This window comes from Auxenochlorella protothecoides (genome assembly GCF_000733215.1).
Source record: "Auxenochlorella protothecoides strain 0710 unplaced genomic scaffold scaffold3, whole genome shotgun sequence".
In the NCBI taxonomy this organism is placed as follows: Eukaryota; Viridiplantae; Chlorophyta; class Trebouxiophyceae; order Chlorellales; family Chlorellaceae; genus Auxenochlorella; species Auxenochlorella protothecoides.
In genome coordinates this window covers 89392-105133 of record NW_011934358.1, presented here as the reverse complement: position 1 = coordinate 105133, position 15742 = coordinate 89392, and the positions used below count along the sequence as shown (strand labels likewise).

General features: G+C 65.8%; 8 protein-coding genes across 8 annotated transcripts in view; 6 read left to right on the top strand and 2 right to left on the bottom strand.

The window, feature by feature from the left end:
• Positions 1–122: 122 nt before the first annotated feature.
• F751_2760 (Oocyte-specific histone RNA stem-loop-binding protein 2) lies at positions 123–1104 on the bottom strand (the record flags this gene model as incomplete). Its single annotated transcript, XM_011402454.1, has 2 exons — positions 123–669; positions 920–1104. The coding sequence occupies 2 exons, from the start codon at positions 1102–1104 to the stop codon at positions 123–125; spliced, it is 732 nt and encodes a 243-aa protein (XP_011400756.1).
• A 396-nt stretch (positions 1105–1500) lies between these two features.
• Positions 1501–5358, bottom strand: F751_2758 (tRNA (guanosine(18)-2'-O)-methyltransferase; the record flags this gene model as incomplete). The annotated part of the gene is made up of 7 exons (XM_011402452.1): positions 1501–2551; positions 2896–3449; positions 3559–3600; positions 3750–4111; positions 4639–4846; positions 4940–5155; positions 5260–5358. The coding sequence occupies 7 exons, from the start codon at positions 5356–5358 to the stop codon at positions 1501–1503; spliced, it is 2532 nt and encodes an 843-aa protein (XP_011400754.1).
• On the top strand, positions 4875–5114 carry F751_2759 (hypothetical protein; the record flags this gene model as incomplete). Its single annotated transcript, XM_011402453.1, has 1 exon — positions 4875–5114. The coding sequence occupies one exon, from the start codon at positions 4875–4877 to the stop codon at positions 5112–5114; it is 240 nt and encodes a 79-aa protein (XP_011400755.1).
• Positions 5359–5899: 541 nt separating the features above from the next.
• F751_2757 (hypothetical protein) lies at positions 5900–6547 on the top strand (the record flags this gene model as incomplete). Its single annotated transcript, XM_011402451.1, has 2 exons — positions 5900–5923; positions 6296–6547. The coding sequence occupies 2 exons, from the start codon at positions 5900–5902 to the stop codon at positions 6545–6547; spliced, it is 276 nt and encodes a 91-aa protein (XP_011400753.1).
• A 747-nt stretch (positions 6548–7294) lies between these two features.
• Positions 7295–8002, top strand: F751_2756 (hypothetical protein; the record flags this gene model as incomplete). The annotated part of the gene is made up of 2 exons (XM_011402450.1): positions 7295–7593; positions 7819–8002. The coding sequence occupies 2 exons, from the start codon at positions 7295–7297 to the stop codon at positions 8000–8002; spliced, it is 483 nt and encodes a 160-aa protein (XP_011400752.1).
• Positions 8003–8517: 515 nt separating this feature from the next.
• On the top strand, positions 8518–12047 carry F751_2755 (Nucleolar MIF4G domain-containing protein 1; the record flags this gene model as incomplete). Its single annotated transcript, XM_011402449.1, has 6 exons — positions 8518–8688; positions 8966–9107; positions 9891–10003; positions 10067–10497; positions 10857–11238; positions 11499–12047. 6 exons carry the CDS (start codon positions 8518–8520, stop codon positions 12045–12047), a joined length of 1788 nt encoding a protein of 595 aa, XP_011400751.1.
• Positions 12048–12347: 300 nt separating this feature from the next.
• F751_2754 (hypothetical protein) lies at positions 12348–13172 on the top strand (the record flags this gene model as incomplete). Its single annotated transcript, XM_011402448.1, has 3 exons — positions 12348–12572; positions 12664–12720; positions 12918–13172. 3 exons carry the CDS (start codon positions 12348–12350, stop codon positions 13170–13172), a joined length of 537 nt encoding a protein of 178 aa, XP_011400750.1.
• A 1304-nt stretch (positions 13173–14476) lies between these two features.
• Positions 14477–15742, top strand: part of F751_2753 (Transcription factor TFIIIB component B'') — a gene marked incomplete at both ends in the record, with an annotated part of 3481 nt that continues 2215 nt past the window's right edge. Inside the window, 2 exons of the mRNA XM_011402447.1 lie at positions 14477–14580; positions 15521–15701. Of these exons, the coding sequence (XP_011400749.1) occupies positions 14477–14580; positions 15521–15701 (285 nt within the window). The remainder of the gene's footprint in view (positions 14581–15520; positions 15702–15742) is intronic.

Here is a 15742-nt window from a genome sequence, read left to right as displayed (position 1 = left end):
CTGCCTCTGCAGATGTCTAAGGGGCATTAAGCCGATGGGACAACCGGGAGCAGCTGCCCGCCCAGATCCAGCCCCCCTGCCTCCCCTGCCAGTACCTGTAGTCGACCTCTGGCATCCCGGGTTCAGCCTGCACGGCTTCTCTTGGCGCCCTGGTGGCGGTGAACCACCCTCGCTTTGTCGCCCGGGGGTCTGGCTGCCCGCCAGCCCCCTCCTGGCTCCCCAGGTCGGGCCGCCTCTTGTTCGTCCCGCTGCGTCCGAAGAGACGGGGGAGGAGCCTCCCGCTCCCACGCAGCTCCCGTCCTTTTTTTGACCCGGGGATGACCTGGCCATCCTGCAGGGACTCGGCGCAGGGCGTGAGGAGCGTGGGAAACCGGGGTGCAGGTGCACGATCCCGCGCACCATGCGCATGCAGCGCCTCCCTGCGCCGAAGCCCTTACCGCGTCACCGCCGGGGGCGGGCTCCTCGCGCCCCGCCGGACCGGCGGCCTCCAAGGACATGACGGCGCCAGTGGCCAGAGCCACGTCGTCCGCCGCCCCAGCCTCCTGCGTCGGCGGGTCCCACTCGTGCAGCTGGCGCCGCCACTTCTTGATCTGGCCGTCAAAGGCCCTCTTGCTGCAGGCCTTGTGCACGTCGGGGGTGCTGGGGTCCTTGTTACGCCGGCGCTGAGACCTGTGTGGGCCGGGGGCGGGGGCGTCATGCGAGTGGCAAGATATGGATCGCAGCTCACTCATGCGCTGTCGATCGCAGGTCTCAACTCAGGTGCATTGCGCCAATGACGCCTGTAGAAGCCACCAATCCTGGGTCATGTGCATCATGCAGCATCCCAGCCAACTCGCGGACGACGAGCGCGAAGAATTGGCCCCTGCTCTCCGGTCAGCCCCAGTGCACGCCAAACTCCTGACCTGTACGCTGGGCTTACCTGGGGATTGCCTCCCTGTACCGCTGGTAGCCAAGGGTGTTCTTCCCAAAGTCCACCTGCTTCTGCCGCTGGGCCAGGCGGTGAGGGTCTGTCTCGTGCTCAAGCACAGCTGGCCGCTCAGGAGCTGCGGGGGCGGAGGGGGAAGGGTCAGGACGACCGCCGATGAATGCGGTGGGAGACAGCATGTCAAGCCATCATCGGTGATGCCCCGTTGCGGATCCCGTCGTCTCCCGGTCAGCCCCACTGACCTACGACATCTTCCACGAGAAAGTCATCTGTGGTGTCTCTGCCCTGGCCCGAGGCAGTCATGGTGATCTATTCGACAGTATCAGGTGACAACGGCAAGGTTCTCCTGGCGTGAGGTCTGGTGATGATCAGACGGTGCCGGGTTCCCCCCTCTCTTCGTGCCCTGGTCGCTGCTGTCTCACTCGCTCGCGACTCTCTCCGTGCGAAACTGCGAGATTAAAGGGCACGTCAACTTTGTCAGGGACAAGACCCGGCAGGCCTCAGCACACGTTATGCGCGGGGCAGCTGTTGCACGGGGATTGGGTTGTTCGTCGGCGTTTTGAAATCGCGCTCCGTCAGTTCCCCCGCCGAGGCGCGGCCGTGGCGGCCAGCTGGCTCCAGCTCAGCCCGCTGGCCCCCGGCCTCCTGGGCTCGGGCTCCTCCGCCCGCGCCTCGCCGGGGGCTGCCGAGTCCCCACCCGCCGTTTCCTCCTGGACCGAGCCGGGCACGGCCTCGTGGCCGCCGTTTGGCAGCGGGTCGGCGCGGCCCGCGTCCCGGGTGGCGTGGCCGTGGCCGTCGGGCTGCGCGCCGGGCGCCCCTCCCAGGCCCTCGGATCCGCCCGTGGCCACGCCCGCGGCCGCCAGGGCGCCCTCGCGCGCCGCCAGCCTCGCCTGCACCTCTGCCAGCTGGCGACGCAGCGTGTCCACACTGCCCAGGGGCGCCGCGCCGCCCGACCCCGGCGTGCCCCCCCCCGACCCCGCGCCGTCGCTGCCGGCCGAGGCGGGGCCGGCCGGCTCCGGCTCCCCCGCCTCGATGGCCGCAAAGGCGGCCTCCACCTCTGCCGCCAGCGCGAGGAAGCGCGGGGCGCTGGCGCGGTCGCGCTCGCCCGCGCCGCCCACGCCGGCCAGCGCGGTGGTGTGCGAGACGAAGGCCGCCACGCAGCCGCGAACCTCGCCGGCCGAGGCGCGCGCTCCGTCGTGCACCGCGCGCAGCGAGGCCTCCAGGCGGTCGCGCGACTCGCGCGCGCGCCTCGCGTCGCGGCCCAGCCGCCCCAGCTGCTCCACCTGGCGCGCGGCCAGCGCCGCGCGACGGCGCAGGTCGGCGGCCTTGGCGCGCGCCTCGGCCGCGCCGCGCGCGCGCAGGTCCAGCAGCGAGGACAGCGCGGCGACGTAGCGCTCGCTCAGCCGCAGCTCGGCCGCCGCGGCCAGCACCGCGCGCGCGCCGGGCGACGGTGACGCTGCCGTGCCGGGGCGCTCCAGCGTCTGGCGCAGCTCCGCCACGCTCGCCAGCCCCTGCTCGAGGACGGGGGTCAGGCGAGCAGCCACCGACACCGCGTTTGCCGCGCCGGACTGTCGGTGTGTTGAGGAGGAAAGGGTGAGGCGGGAGAGAGGGAAGAGGGTGGAAAAACTGGCATGACGCAGGATCGGGCCGCGCATGGCGGACTCGCGAAAGATCATGCACGTCATGGCTAACCCACAGACTCTCAAACCCAATTTAATCCCCCCATCTCTCCAAAGAGAGAAACACATCCCCACCCCCCCACACACACCTTGATCAGGTCCACGGTGCGGGCGTGCTGCTGGTTGCCCAGCGCGCGCCGTGACGCCAGGTCGCGCGCCTCGCGCCGCGCCTCGGCCAGCTCGGCCTCCAGCCGCGCGACGCGCGCGCCCAGCGCGCCCTCCTCCCGCGCCAGCTCCGCGTCGCGCGCGGCCTGCTTGGCGCAGGCGGCCGCCAGCTGCGCGGCCTCCGACCCGGCGCCGCGGGCGGCCTCCAGGTCTGCGCGCCGCGCGTCCAGCGCATCACGCAGCGCGCGCAGCGGGGCGGTGGCCGCGCTGCGACGACCGCTGTACAGGCTGGCGGGGCCGGCGATGGCCGCGGCCAGGCCCACGCCGCGCTCCGCCGCCTCCACTGCCGCGGCCCAGGAGGCGGCCGCGGCGCGCGGGTCTGCGGCACGCAGGGCCGCGGCCTCCGCGGCCGCCAGCTCGCGCTCATGCGCGGCGAGTGCGGCGGGCGCGTCGGAGGCCGTGGCGCGCGTGTGCGAGCCCAGGCCGTCGCCCTGCCGCAGCAGCGTGCACAGCGCGGCGAGCGCTCGGGGCGCGGCGGGGAGGCCGCCCAGCGGGTCGCTGGCGTGCAGGGCGCCCAGCGCGCGCAGCATGGCCACCAGGGAGGACGGGACGCCGGGGGGGCAGGTCTCGTGCGCGGCCGCCGCCACCAGCCGGGCCAGGGCGTCGGCCTCCGCTTCGGACCCGGGGGACGCCAGGAAGCTGGCGAGCAGGGCATCCAGGGCCGTGCCGCCCGCCAGTGCCTGGTGGGGAGGGGGTGAGGACTGGTTGACACGGCTGGGGGGCGCGGCATGGGCTGTGTTGGTGAGGACGCAAACACGCAGTTGGCCACTCAGCACCCCCGGCACCCACCTCTTTGAAGGTCTGTGCTGCCGAGGCATTGGGGCTAGAGATCTGCGAGGAGGCGTTTTGGATGGGGAGCGGCATCGGTGTGTGTTTAACAGGACCATGAGAGTGGCAGGGCGGATGCTCTGCCAGCCGGGGATCCCGGAGGCTGCAGTGCTGCACCCACCACACCCAGCCACGAGTGAGCACCACCCTACCTGGCTCAGCCAGTCCGAGATCAGGGCCGGGCGTGTGGAGGGGTCAGCAGATGCGGCCGCGGTCTCCAGCTCGGCAGTGGTGGGCATCCGTCCTCCAGCCTTGATACCGGACTCAGCACGGCCTTTGCCCTGTGACCGCCCGCGGACCTGCATAAAGTCATCGGAAACCGCGAAGACCTCCTCGGCTGGTTTGAACACCCTTGGTTCAGCCGGGGCGGTCTGCACGGCCTTCTTCCGATTCTTCCGCGACTTGCTCGTTGCGGTGTCGGGCTGATCGCCCGACAGGATCGCGAAAGCGTTCTGCATCCTGTCCTCCCAGGCAACCAGTATTGACAAGCGATCCTCAAGGTAATCGAATGCTCCTCCAGATGGGGTGAGAATGGCACCCCGGCCGGGGTATGGGGCTCCGGTGCCAACTGCTACTGGCCTGCCTTGCCACGCGTAGCATGCTCATACACCGGTGAGGGCCTGCACGGGAGGGTGCTCCTCCCAGCAGTGCGGTATGAAGAAAGTACACGGCAATCTCAAGCTAAGCTTCAGCTCTCATTATCCGTCAACAAGGGTCAGCTGGGACTCCGCCTGGGCGCCCAAATCCGCCTGGGCGTCGCTGAAGTCAAATGTCAGTTCGGGGCCATCGTCACCATGACCAGCACCCTCATTGGACCTGCCCGGAGGTGGCTTCACCAGACCTACAGCGCAGGGCTGGGACAGCTTGAGATTCACCAGACGGGCGAGCGGAAGTACGGAGGACTTGGAGGCGCCGCCATCGCCATACACCCCCTCACAAAATCACCACGCAACCTCCTCATGGCCATTGTGCCGCCGTGAAAAGCCAAGGAGAGCCTCCTGAGAACGGTCCACCGTGACACCATCATCCCTCCCATCTCACCCTTCCCCCTGGCGGACTGGGGCCGGGGCGCTACAATGAACTTCTGGCCCTCACGGCCCCGCTCCGGGAAGCCAGCCCAAAGCGCAAAGTGGTGGAGCACGATGGATGCAGCCACGGCCACGTTCAGGCTTGCCGTGCCTGCGCCGTACTGAGGGATGTAGATGAAGGCATCGCAGTTCCGTATCTGCCGCTCGCTTAGGCCCTGACCCTGCGAGGCAGAAGCAGGGGGAAGGGGCATGGGTGGGCCGGCTACGGCCGGCTGGGAGACGTCCACGCGGCCGACGACATACAGCTTACGCACCTCGTTCCCCAGCATGAAGGCGGTGGGACCGCGGAAGGGGAAGGAGTGCACGGGGAGGGCAGATGGCATGATCTCCACGCCAACGATCTGTGCGCCCTTCTCCTCCCGCAGCTCCTGGCAGCAGGCCTCGATGCTGGCATGCCAGCCGAAGTCCACGTGGGCATCTGAACCATGACTCCCAAAGGCATTGAACCTATTCGAGCCGACGAGGCAGATCTGCGATGGGGAGTAGGGCGGGGTGGGAGAGGAGCCTTGGCGGGCCCTGCCTAGCATGCTGAGGAGATACTCTATCCTCCAGACCAGACGAATGATAAGCGTACCTGCGTTACGTTGAAGGCAGTGGCACATCTACTGATGGTCCCCACATTGTGCTTTTTGGAGACGTTGTGCAGAATGACGTATGATTCTGGGCATGACATCCGGTCGGCCCGTCAGGCCAAGGCACCACGTACTTGCCTCTAATGCGAGATCGCCATGTATGTCGGATAGTATGATTACGAGCTACTGGGTTGTTGAGCATGCCCACCCCCTGGCTCATCCGGCCAGGCGATGGAGTGGCAGGGTTCGGGACTCGGGGACCCGGCGTGCCGCGCGTGCTCCGACTCGACGGCAGGTCAGCCGTGCGGAAGGCGCCGAAGCCACAGCACCTCTCTAACACAAGGGGCTGGCCAAAATGCAGGAGCAAAAATAACAAGAATTCCGAGTAATCATTTTCTGTTCTGCCTTGAGCTCAGAGGCCGCAAATCATCAATCTGGACTTTTGAACCTACCCGGGAAACTTGAAACAGCATGCAGTACTCATGTCGGAGCATCCTCTCTCCTTCACCGGTGCTGCCCACGACACTCAAACAGCCCTTTAACAAAGCAGCGAGCGCAACCCTGCCCAGAACAAGGCCATGCAGGCCGACCTGTCAGGGCGGTCGTGGGCCACTCGTAACCGGTGGCCGAGTGCTGCCCATAATGAGCGAGATCGCGGCGCTGAAGGTGCGCGGCAACGGTGGTATAGCAAAATTCTTGCTCCTCACAATCGCTCACCCTCTGCTTTCCAATCCCCTCCAAGCTGACCCAGCTCAACAATTATCTGATGATTGCAGGCACAGTCATCAGCTTTTGAGCGGCTGGCTGGGCGGTCTGCCATGATTGGCTTTGCCGTCGCAGCTGCTTTCGGTAGGTGCAGACCCCAGTGCAGTTTTGGGCTGAGTCGACCGGCGGAAGTGCATGCATAGTATTCGATCTGGCGGGGGTTCCTGCGCTGAGATGCCAGAGGCATGTTGACGTGATGGGTGTCCAGCATAATGATGAGCACGTTTGAGCATTGAGCCAAGGCGCCCCTCCCACCTTTGCTTCGATTCAGAGCTCGCCGTGCCGCGGGCTGGTGTGTTTGGAGGAGTGCAGGCCAACATTCAACTGGCGGCCGTCGGCGCACTAGGCATGCTGGCACTGGGCGGCCTCGCAGCTGCCGTCCTCCGGAGGATCAAGGGCACATCCCTGGATGCCTTCCTGGTCAGGAAGCCGGCCGAGTTTGGCGGGCTCTTCGACATCGACCCCACCCTTGAGGCTGTGCTCGACACCATTGCAGCAGCTTTCGCAAACGAGGACATGGAGTAGAGCATCCGAGTCATCAACCCCCTGATATATACCTTGCAGACCCCATATGAGCACGACGACAAATGCATGTACCTCTCATCTAATAAATTGTACAGTATGCAACTGATTTTCCAACTGTAACTCTCACTGAAATCTGCAGCGGGGCTTTTGGGGAGTAGGGGAGTTTGTAGATCAGTGATGGCGCCCAGCCAAACATTCGGGCCATGACGGCCTTAGCAGAACACGGAATAATATATGGTTGCGCCACATACGTGACGTACCTGCATCCATATGTGATGCAATGACATTGTGGCCATGCGAGCTGAATTCTGGCCGGAAGAGGATGTCGCAGCGTGTCCCGTAGCAGAGACCGCTCCTGCAACTTGTACCGTGGTCATCGAATGGCTTCCGGGGACATCCTGGTTGCTTACAGGAAATTATATCGGAAGGCCGGGGAGGAGATCGAGTCATTTCGGAAGCATGAGGTGGGATCTGAGAATCGTGGCCAGGCATGCCTGAAGCCATTTGTCGAGAGCAGTTATTGATGCGTTTGGCCTGTACACTCGAAGCCCTCTCCCACGCAGGCCCAGCTGACCTCCCTTTTACGCACCATTTCCAATGTGGTGCTTCGCCTGCCGGTGAGGTTTAGTATGGGAGGGAGTGGGCCTTGTGGATGGTTTCCTGCTCATCTCACGGCAAGTGGTGACGGCACGCATGCCCTGGGTGCCGCGGCCTCCAACCATGCCCCACGCCAGCCCCAGGCCCACCATGCCCTACCCCGCCGCGCAGGCCCTGGAGCGCCCCGAGAACCTGGGCGACCTGGGCACGACCCCGGGCGTCTGCAAGCGCCTCGTCGTCGCCCAGACCCTGGCCCTCCAGGAGCTGCTCCTCCGAGCACAGGTGGCCCTCGGGCTGGCCCGGCAGAGCGCGGCCGGCCTCGGCCGCCTGGCCCAGGAGGGCGTGCGCCTGGTGCAGCAGAACCGGGCTCTGACTGCTGGCGCCCGGGCCAGGCCGGCCGGGCCGATTCCCAGCGTGGACCAGTGCATCGCAGGGCTGCAGGACATCGCGTGAGCTGGGGTAGGGGGAACGGGGACTGGGTTTTCGCAAGCACTAGCCCATGGCTGCATGACGGGGACGGACGCGGCATGCCAGCATGCACAGAAGGGCTGGATGAAGCTGCAGGGGTTGGGGTTGACCAGGATCGTGTATCCTGGACTTGTATATTGCGCGGGCATCTACTGTAGACGTGCTGCCCCCAGCCCAGCCCAGCCCTCCTCTGTGTGGAAATCCAGGCATACGCACGACCGACAGGGAGCCCTGCTCGCCGCTCTGGTGGATGAGGCGCACGCCGGCACCGAGGCAGATGAGTGGCCCCACATCCTTGCCGCCAGCACCGCCTCCCTCTGCATCGACCGACGGCGAGTTGGGGACCTCCTTTATGTCATGGAGCAGACGGAGGAGAAACGACGGCTGTGACGCTGCTTCCCCAGACATACCGCTGCAGAGGCAGTGGAAGTTGTGCCTCGGCACTGGTCTGGACCAATATCGGCGCACCGCGATGCCTCAGAAACCTTGCGCCAAGCCGACGTGGCATTGCGCGCCCGGGCCAGAAAGTGCCACGATGAAACCAACGCATCTCAGATGACTCGCATGGTCGACGCATATGCAACATATAAATTAAATCATCAATAACATCCTGGCATGCATTGCCAGGCGAGGTAGCTGCTTCCCCTGGGGTGCCTGCTGTTGGGCAGTGCGCAAGTCCTCGCGAGAATGCCCAACGGCTCCGCGAGGTGGATAGCAGCCTGACCTTCGCCCCATGTCGAGGAGAGGAGGTGGAAGGGGCCCCAGCCTAGGGCCGCGCCTGCCCTTCTCGCTCACGAAGGAGATATTCCCCGATTCCACCCCAGGGCACCGCCCTGCAGGGGACTCCGGGAGGTTCAGGGCCAGTCCCCGGGGTCGTGGGAGCTCCACAGCTCGTGGGGGCCGCTATGGAGAAAGAGGACGTGGCGGTCATGCTCAGCGTAGCGGCGGACGTGGAGCTGAGAGTGGCCACAGGGGTGGCAGGTCGGCTGGTCCTGGTCGGGGGACTGCGACGGGCTCTGAACAGGAGGCCAGCCGTGGAGGCCTCGGCAGAGGACGACGCGGAAGGAGCCGGGGAGGTGGTGACCCGCAGTTACGGGGCGAGAAGCGGGGAAGGGACGAGTCTGCCGTGCGGAAATCGAAGCAAAAGCGATCCACCACCAAGTTCACCGAGCTGCTCGGACCAGAGGGCTCTCAGGTGCCGCGAGGGATGCTGGGGTCTGGCTCTCAGCATGCGGCCTGCCACCTGCATTGCCTACTGGGCACTCAAAAAAATGATTGATGCCCGTACAAACGGCATCTGGTTGGCTACACTAAGCCTCCAACGTCGCCTTTCCCTTCCTTCCCTGGCCATAGGTGCTCACCGGCTCCGATGGATCTGTCGCGGGGCTGGCAGCAGAGCAAGCCCTGCAGGCTGAACTGGCACGCAAGCTGGGCATGAAAAAGGGGAGAGGTCTGAAGGAAGTGGGCGACGGCCTGGACGACCTCGTCCTCGGTGGTGAGTGGTTGATTGGGGAGCTGGGGGGGCTGAAATTACGTGGTAGCCTTGAATGTGGTGCAAGAGCATGCGCGTGAAATGGGGGGATTGATGTGACCCACTCTACATCACCGCAATCCATGGAGTGCCTCAAGGCTTCCACAAAACCCCGAGCCTTCTCACCACTTCCAGGCGCCAAGGTTGCGCCTCCCAAAGCATCGTCGCCATCTGGAGCCATGGAGCGTGGGGTCAAGCCCGGCCGACCGAGCAGAGCGGCAGCCACTCCAGCCTCCTCTGCCTCGCCCGCTGGGTCAAATGACAGCGGCTCTGTGAGTGACTACGCCTCGGACGGTGAAGATGCTGCCAGCGACCTGGGCTCTGACGCCAGTGGCAGCGAGGACGGTCACCTCTCAGATGGCCTGGCCGACTCTGATGGTGCCAGCGGCAGCGAGGAGGACAGCCTCTTGAATGGCCTCGCAGACTCTGGAGCCAGCGGCAGCGAGGAGGCTGACTCGGTCCTGGCGGGGATGAGTGACTCAGAGGAGGAAGGATCTGACCCTGAGGGTTCGGATCTCAGTGGTGCAGGCGACAGCAGTGCGGCAAATGGGGGAACAAGCAGCGATGAAGCAGTTGGGGCTTCAGGCTCGGAGGACGGCGAGGACACCGAGCGCTCCGCTGGGAAACCCCAGGAGCCAGCCGCCACCAGACCCGCACCTGCTCGTCCCTCACCGCCGGCCGCGGTGGGAAGGTACCTGCCTCCTGCGGCGCGGGCGGCGGCCGCGGGCAGCGACCCCACCATCCAAGACTCCCGCGTGGCGCGCGCGGTGCGCGGCCAGCTCAACCGCCTGGCCGAGTCCAACCTGCAGGGCATTGTGGGCGAGCTGGCGCGCATGCACCGTGACGAGGCGCGCCGTGCGGTGACCGACGCGGTCGTGCACGAGCTGACGGCCGCGGCGGCCGAGGGCCCGCGCGCCAGCGAGGCCTTTGCGGCTGTCGCCGCCGCCGCCGTGGCGGGGTTGGCGGCCAGCGTGCGCTCCGCCGGCGTGATCGCGGCCTTCCTATCTGCGCTGGGAGCGCGGCTGGAGGCCTCGCTGCGCGACGACGGTGACGCCCTGGCGGCGCGCAACCTGGCGCTGGTGGTAGCGCAGCTGCACGCCCTGGGCGCGCTGCGCGCCGAGCTGGTGATGTCCCTGCTGGACGCCTGGCGGCGCCGGTTCGGGGAGGCCGACGTGGCCGCCACCTCCCACTTACTGGGCGCGGCGGGGCTGAGCCTGCGTGCCGCCGACCCGCAGGCCATGCGCGATTACATAGTGGCAGTGACGGAGGCCGCGGCCAACGCGCGCGCGCGCGGCGCGCTGTCGGCCAGGGGCCAGGCGCTCCTGGACCTGGTGATGGACACCAAGAACAACAGGTGTGCAAAGGGTGGGGATAAGACAGGGAGGCGTAATGGAGGGGGGTGGGTTGGGGTCTGGGTGTGCTGCAATGGGAAGCGGTATCGAGGATGAGTGGCCCGTACAATGTGGTGCTGTATGATCCCAAGCCTGGCAGCGATTGGGACCTGGCGGGCCAGACAGCTGGCAGGCGGACGCCAGCCGTGCTGCCTACCCAAGGGTCTTCGTTACTGGGACCAGGGAGGCGTGTGCCATCTGTTGCCGTTGGCATGGCGTACTGCAGAGGATGGGCCGCACCTGGCTCAAGCACCGCTTCCCCGCCCTTTGGGGTTTACCCGAAGCACACCCCCACCCCATCCACACCCACACCCGCGCGCAGGAAGCGGGACGGCGGGCGGCACGCGGTGCTCTCCCCCACCACCCTCAAGTGGCTCCGCGGCCTGGGTGTGGAGGAGGTGGCGGTGGGGGGCATCCCCTGGTCAAAGGTGCTGAGCCCTGTCAAGGTGGGTTTCTGGTGGCAGCCCAGCGCCGCCGATGCGGCGGCCGCGGGGCGCCTGCCCTCCCTGCGCGGCGCCAGCCTGGCGGCGGCGGAGGCCCTGGAGGATACCCCTGGAGCGGGGGGCCAGACCCCGGCGCAGCTCCTGCGCCTCGCCGCGCGGCATGGCATGAACACGGAGGTGCGCCGCACCGTCTTCTGCCTGGTCATGGGCAGCGAGGACTACGTGGACGCCTTTGAGAAGCTTGTGCGCCTGGGCCTGAAGGTGAGTGGGTGGGGACAGGGAAGGTGGAGGGGAAGGACAGGTCTTCATTCCAGGGGTTCCGGGGAGTGTGGGGGCTGCATTCAAGCGGGTGGGGCGGAATGAAGCAGAGGGCCGCTTGGCAATGCTCTCATCTTTCCATTCCTCATCGCTGTTTCAAATCACAACGACGCCCCATTCCCACTCGTTTTCTCCCCGCGCCCCCCCTGGACCCCCCCTTTCCCCCCCTTCAATTCACATCCCCGGGCCTCCGAAACACGCAGGGCACCCAGGAGCAAGAGATTGTACGGGTCATCGTGCTATGCTGCTTGCAGGAGGGCGCCTACAACCCCTACTACGCGCTGCTCCTGGGGCGGCTGGGCGCCACCAGCCGCGCGCACCAGACCACGCTGCGCTATGCCTGCTGGGACGCGCTGGGAGAGGTGGGCCCCAACATGGACCTGCGCCGGCTGACCAACCTGGCGCGGCTGTGCGCGGACGCGGTGGCCCAGGGCGCGATGAGCCCCGCTTTCCTGAAGAAGGGGGACTGGCGGGGGGCGCAGTCCGCGCGCCACGTCGTCCTCTGGCGCCTCTTCTTCGAGCACCTGCTGCTGCGCTGCGACGACCCGGCCGCCCTCTTCAAGCCCTGGAGGGAGCGGCCCGCCCTCCAAGAGCTGCGCCGGGGCCTCAGGCACTACCTCCGGCACAGCCTGGGGCCCTGGGCCGCCAAGCAGGAGCCGGGGCAGCGCGGGCGCAGCGCCAGCGATCTGGAGACCCTGCTGCACAGGGTGCATGCCGTGGAGAGGGCTCTGGGAGGTGGAAGCGCAGACTGAGCGTGTTTTAATCCAGTGGGAACTTGAAGTGTGGTGGGGGACGATGGTTTTCGGTATGAATGATATCATGAAGATGTTTAAGGGGGGTTGTGGCCTGGAGGACCCGCCCTCCCGACCGATCACGTGGGCTAACCTCGACAACCCGATCTCACGGTGGCGTGGGGTGGGGGCCCCAGGCAGCGCCGTGCACGGCTTCATGACGGCCTCGCGGTGACTCACACCAGGCAGGTGCCGGCACAAAGCATACTGAAAACCATTGAATCACCAGTTCAATATTGACTGTAGCACAGAATGGCGACCATGAATGCCTCTGGACTATCCCAGGCTCGGACCCTGCCCATCGGCGCCCGCCCCTTCGTGCCGCACCTGGGGAGTCCCCTCCCGGTCTCAGCCCCCAACGCAGCGTGGGGTGTTTCCAAGGGTACTTTCCAGCCTGCTCCTCCCTCCGCGCGTTCAGTGTCGGTGGGAGCATCCACCAAGGAGGGCAAGGACCGCCAGCTCGACTTTGGGAACAACAAGAATGCGGTGCGTGGGACGGCTGGGGGTGTCATGCGTTTATGGCATGCAGTATTATTTCTACTATTGAAGGCAATCATTCCTCTGTCTCATCCCGCAGGGCATCGGGTACACGGAGAAGGACTCAGCAGGGCAGGCCAACATCTACCCTGTGGAGGTACGAAGGAGGGGAGGCTGATTGGAATCATGGGCAAGTTGTCTCTCATGAGGAATGTGAGTCGTTCCCAATACTCCAGTGTGCTCGAGGGCTTTCAGGCTTGTGGCATGGGTCTCTTGAAGCCGCTCCACCTGAGCCATTGCAGTTTGCCCAGATCCGGTTTTCTCCAATTATCCTCGCTCCTACCCATGATGCAGCCTCGCCAGTACGTTTCTGGAAGCAGGCAGGACGGCGGCCGCAGCTCCGGCACCTTCAATTTTGCCGTGGGAGGAGGAGCGCTAGCGATCGCAGCTGTAGCAGCCGGCCTGCTGGTGCTGGCCAATGCCCCCCAGCCCACCTCCCCCAATGTCTTCAGCGGGAGGAGGAGCCTGGCAGAGTACACCACAAAATTCAAGACAGATCTCGCCAGGGATGACCCCGCTGCTAACCAATCACCTGGCCTGAACCCCTGAAGTTTGGGACTTGGTTTACGGTTGTGAACAACAATTTGATTTCTTGTCAGATTTGAGAGGTCTGTCTTGCCATCATTCCTGTTGATTAAGCATCCACGATATCAGATGTCCTGGAATGGTTGATATGATAGCGGACCCCCCCCCCCGAAAGTCGGGGATCCGAAATCCTGTATATGGCGGTCTTTACCATGCATGCACTTCGACAACACCCTGTCTTGAAGAAAAGCTATACTAGATTACATTCTGATGAAGGTATTGCTGTATAGAGAATCACGACCCCTCATTATGTCGAGCCGGCAGTGACCTGTGTGAAGTGTGCCTAGAGACCGGCCATGAACTTCGACCTCAGCACCCTCGATCGGCTTGTCACCGAGAAGAAGAGTTCTGAATCCAAGTCCACGAAGTTCGTTCCCCGTGCTGGTGTTCGAGCGGTGAGGTGGGCCCGAGGTGCCGGGCTGGGTCGCGAGACGGGTATGCCCTGGACGTGTCATGCGGTGCCTTTGGAAGTGAACTTCCCTCATCATCACACGGTGAAATTTTCGCTTACAGCGTCGCAAGCTAGATGGGGACTCGAGGGAAGGTGGGACTGAGGGAGCGGAGAGGGTGGCAGCCGGAGGCAAGGGAGCCTCTCCCGTCCTCGCTACCTTCGCTGGTGCCGCTGCCTCGTCACCCGTGGGAGGTGAGCACCAGCTTGGCGGCTTGAACTTGTGAGGTGCTCGGTGCCGTGTTTAGACGTGTGCCGAAGAGCATCGGCCTTCATGCGACACCCACCCCCCACCCCCCTCATGCCCCCTGAACACAGGGAGCTCGGCCACCCCCCCTGCTGCCGCGGTCAGCACGGCGCCGCGCCCCCAGCAAACCAGCGCCCAGGAAGCAAGACCAGCCGAGCCCCGCACTGGCGATGGGGCCGCTGTCCCCTCCCCATCCACAGCGCCAGCCAGCACCAAGCGTCCCATAGATGCGCTCCTGGCCGCGGCACACGCCCACCAGCACCCTCGCTGAGGACGCAGCGCGGTCACGGAGGCAGGGTCTCGGGCAGGAGCTGTTGGGGACTCGAGCGCCCAGCCGCAGGTGGGGTCGGAGGCATCGGTTGATATGATACGCCCGGACCCCCCCCCGAAAGTCGGGGATCCGAAATCCTGTATATGGGGGTCTTTACCATGCATGCACTTCGACAACACCCTGTCTTGAAGAAAAGCTATACTAGATTACATTCTGATGAAGGTATTGCTGTATAGAGAATCACGACCCCTCTTTATGTCGAGCCGGCAGTGACCTGTGTGAAGTGTGCCTAGAGACCGGCCATGAACTTCGACCTCAGCACCCTCGATCGGCTTGTCACCGAGAAGAAGAGTTCTGAATCCAAGTCCACGAAGTTCGTTCCCCGTGCTGGTGTTCGAGCGGTGAGGTGGGCCCGAGGTGCCGGGCTGGGTCGCGAGAGGGGTATGCCCTGGACGTGTCATGCGGTGCCTTTGGAAGTGAACTTCCCTCATCATCACACGGTGAAATTTTCGCTTACAGCGTCGCAAGCTAGATGGGGACTCGAGGGAAGGTGGGACTGAGGGAGCGGAGAGGGTGGCAGCCGGAGGCAAGGGAGCCTCTCCCGTCCTCGCTACCTTCGCTGGTGCCGCTGCCTCGTCACCCGTGGGAGGTGAGCACCAGCTTGGCGGCTTGAACTTGTGAGGTGCTCGGTGCCGTGTTTAGACGTGTGCCGAAGAGCATCGGCCTTCATGCGACACCCACCCCCCACCCCCCTCATGCCCCCTGAACACAGGGAGCTCGGCCACCCCCCCTGCTGCCGCGGTCAGCACGGCGCCGCGCCCCCAGCAAACCAGCGCCCAGGAAGCAAGACCAGCCGAGCCCCGCACGGGCGATGGGGCCGCTGTCCCCACCCCATCCACAGCGCCAGCCAGCACCAAGCGTCCCATAGATGCGCTCCTGGCCGCGGCACACGCCCACCAGCACCCTCGCTGAGGACGCAGCGCGGTCACGGAGGCAGGGTCTCGGGCAGGAGCTGTTGGGGACTCGAGCGCCCAGCCGCAGGTGGGGTCGGCGGCATCACCCCTGCCGAGCCGACGGGGGCCAGAGCCTGGGTCCGCTGGCATCGGCCCCGCAGACCCCAGCACGACATCGCCGGGCGTGAGGACACGCCGGGCCCGCGGTGGCCTGCCCGCAGTGGCCCAATCCACCCCTGCAGGGGCGGCTGCGGCGGTGCCCGCCCCTGCCGCCGCCCCCGTGGGGGTGGAGGCAGCACCTGGCGAGGCGACCCCCGGCCCACACCAACCCCGGCGCGGGCGGCCTCGGAAACCGAGCTCCGGCGCCCCGGGTTTGACGACCCCACCCGGCAGCGACCAGGCACTCCAGTCGCCACAGATAGCGGCCGCGACGCCCGTGGCAGGCAGCCCAGACCCCTCGCCCGCGCATCTGGCGCTGGCGCTGCGCAGCCACGTGCAGGCCCTGGCGGGGGAGGAGCTGACGGCGGAGAAGGCGCGCACCATGTCCCTGCGGGCGGTGGTGGCCTGGGGCAACGTGCGCGACCGGCGGCGCGCCGCGGAGGAGCGCGCGCGCGC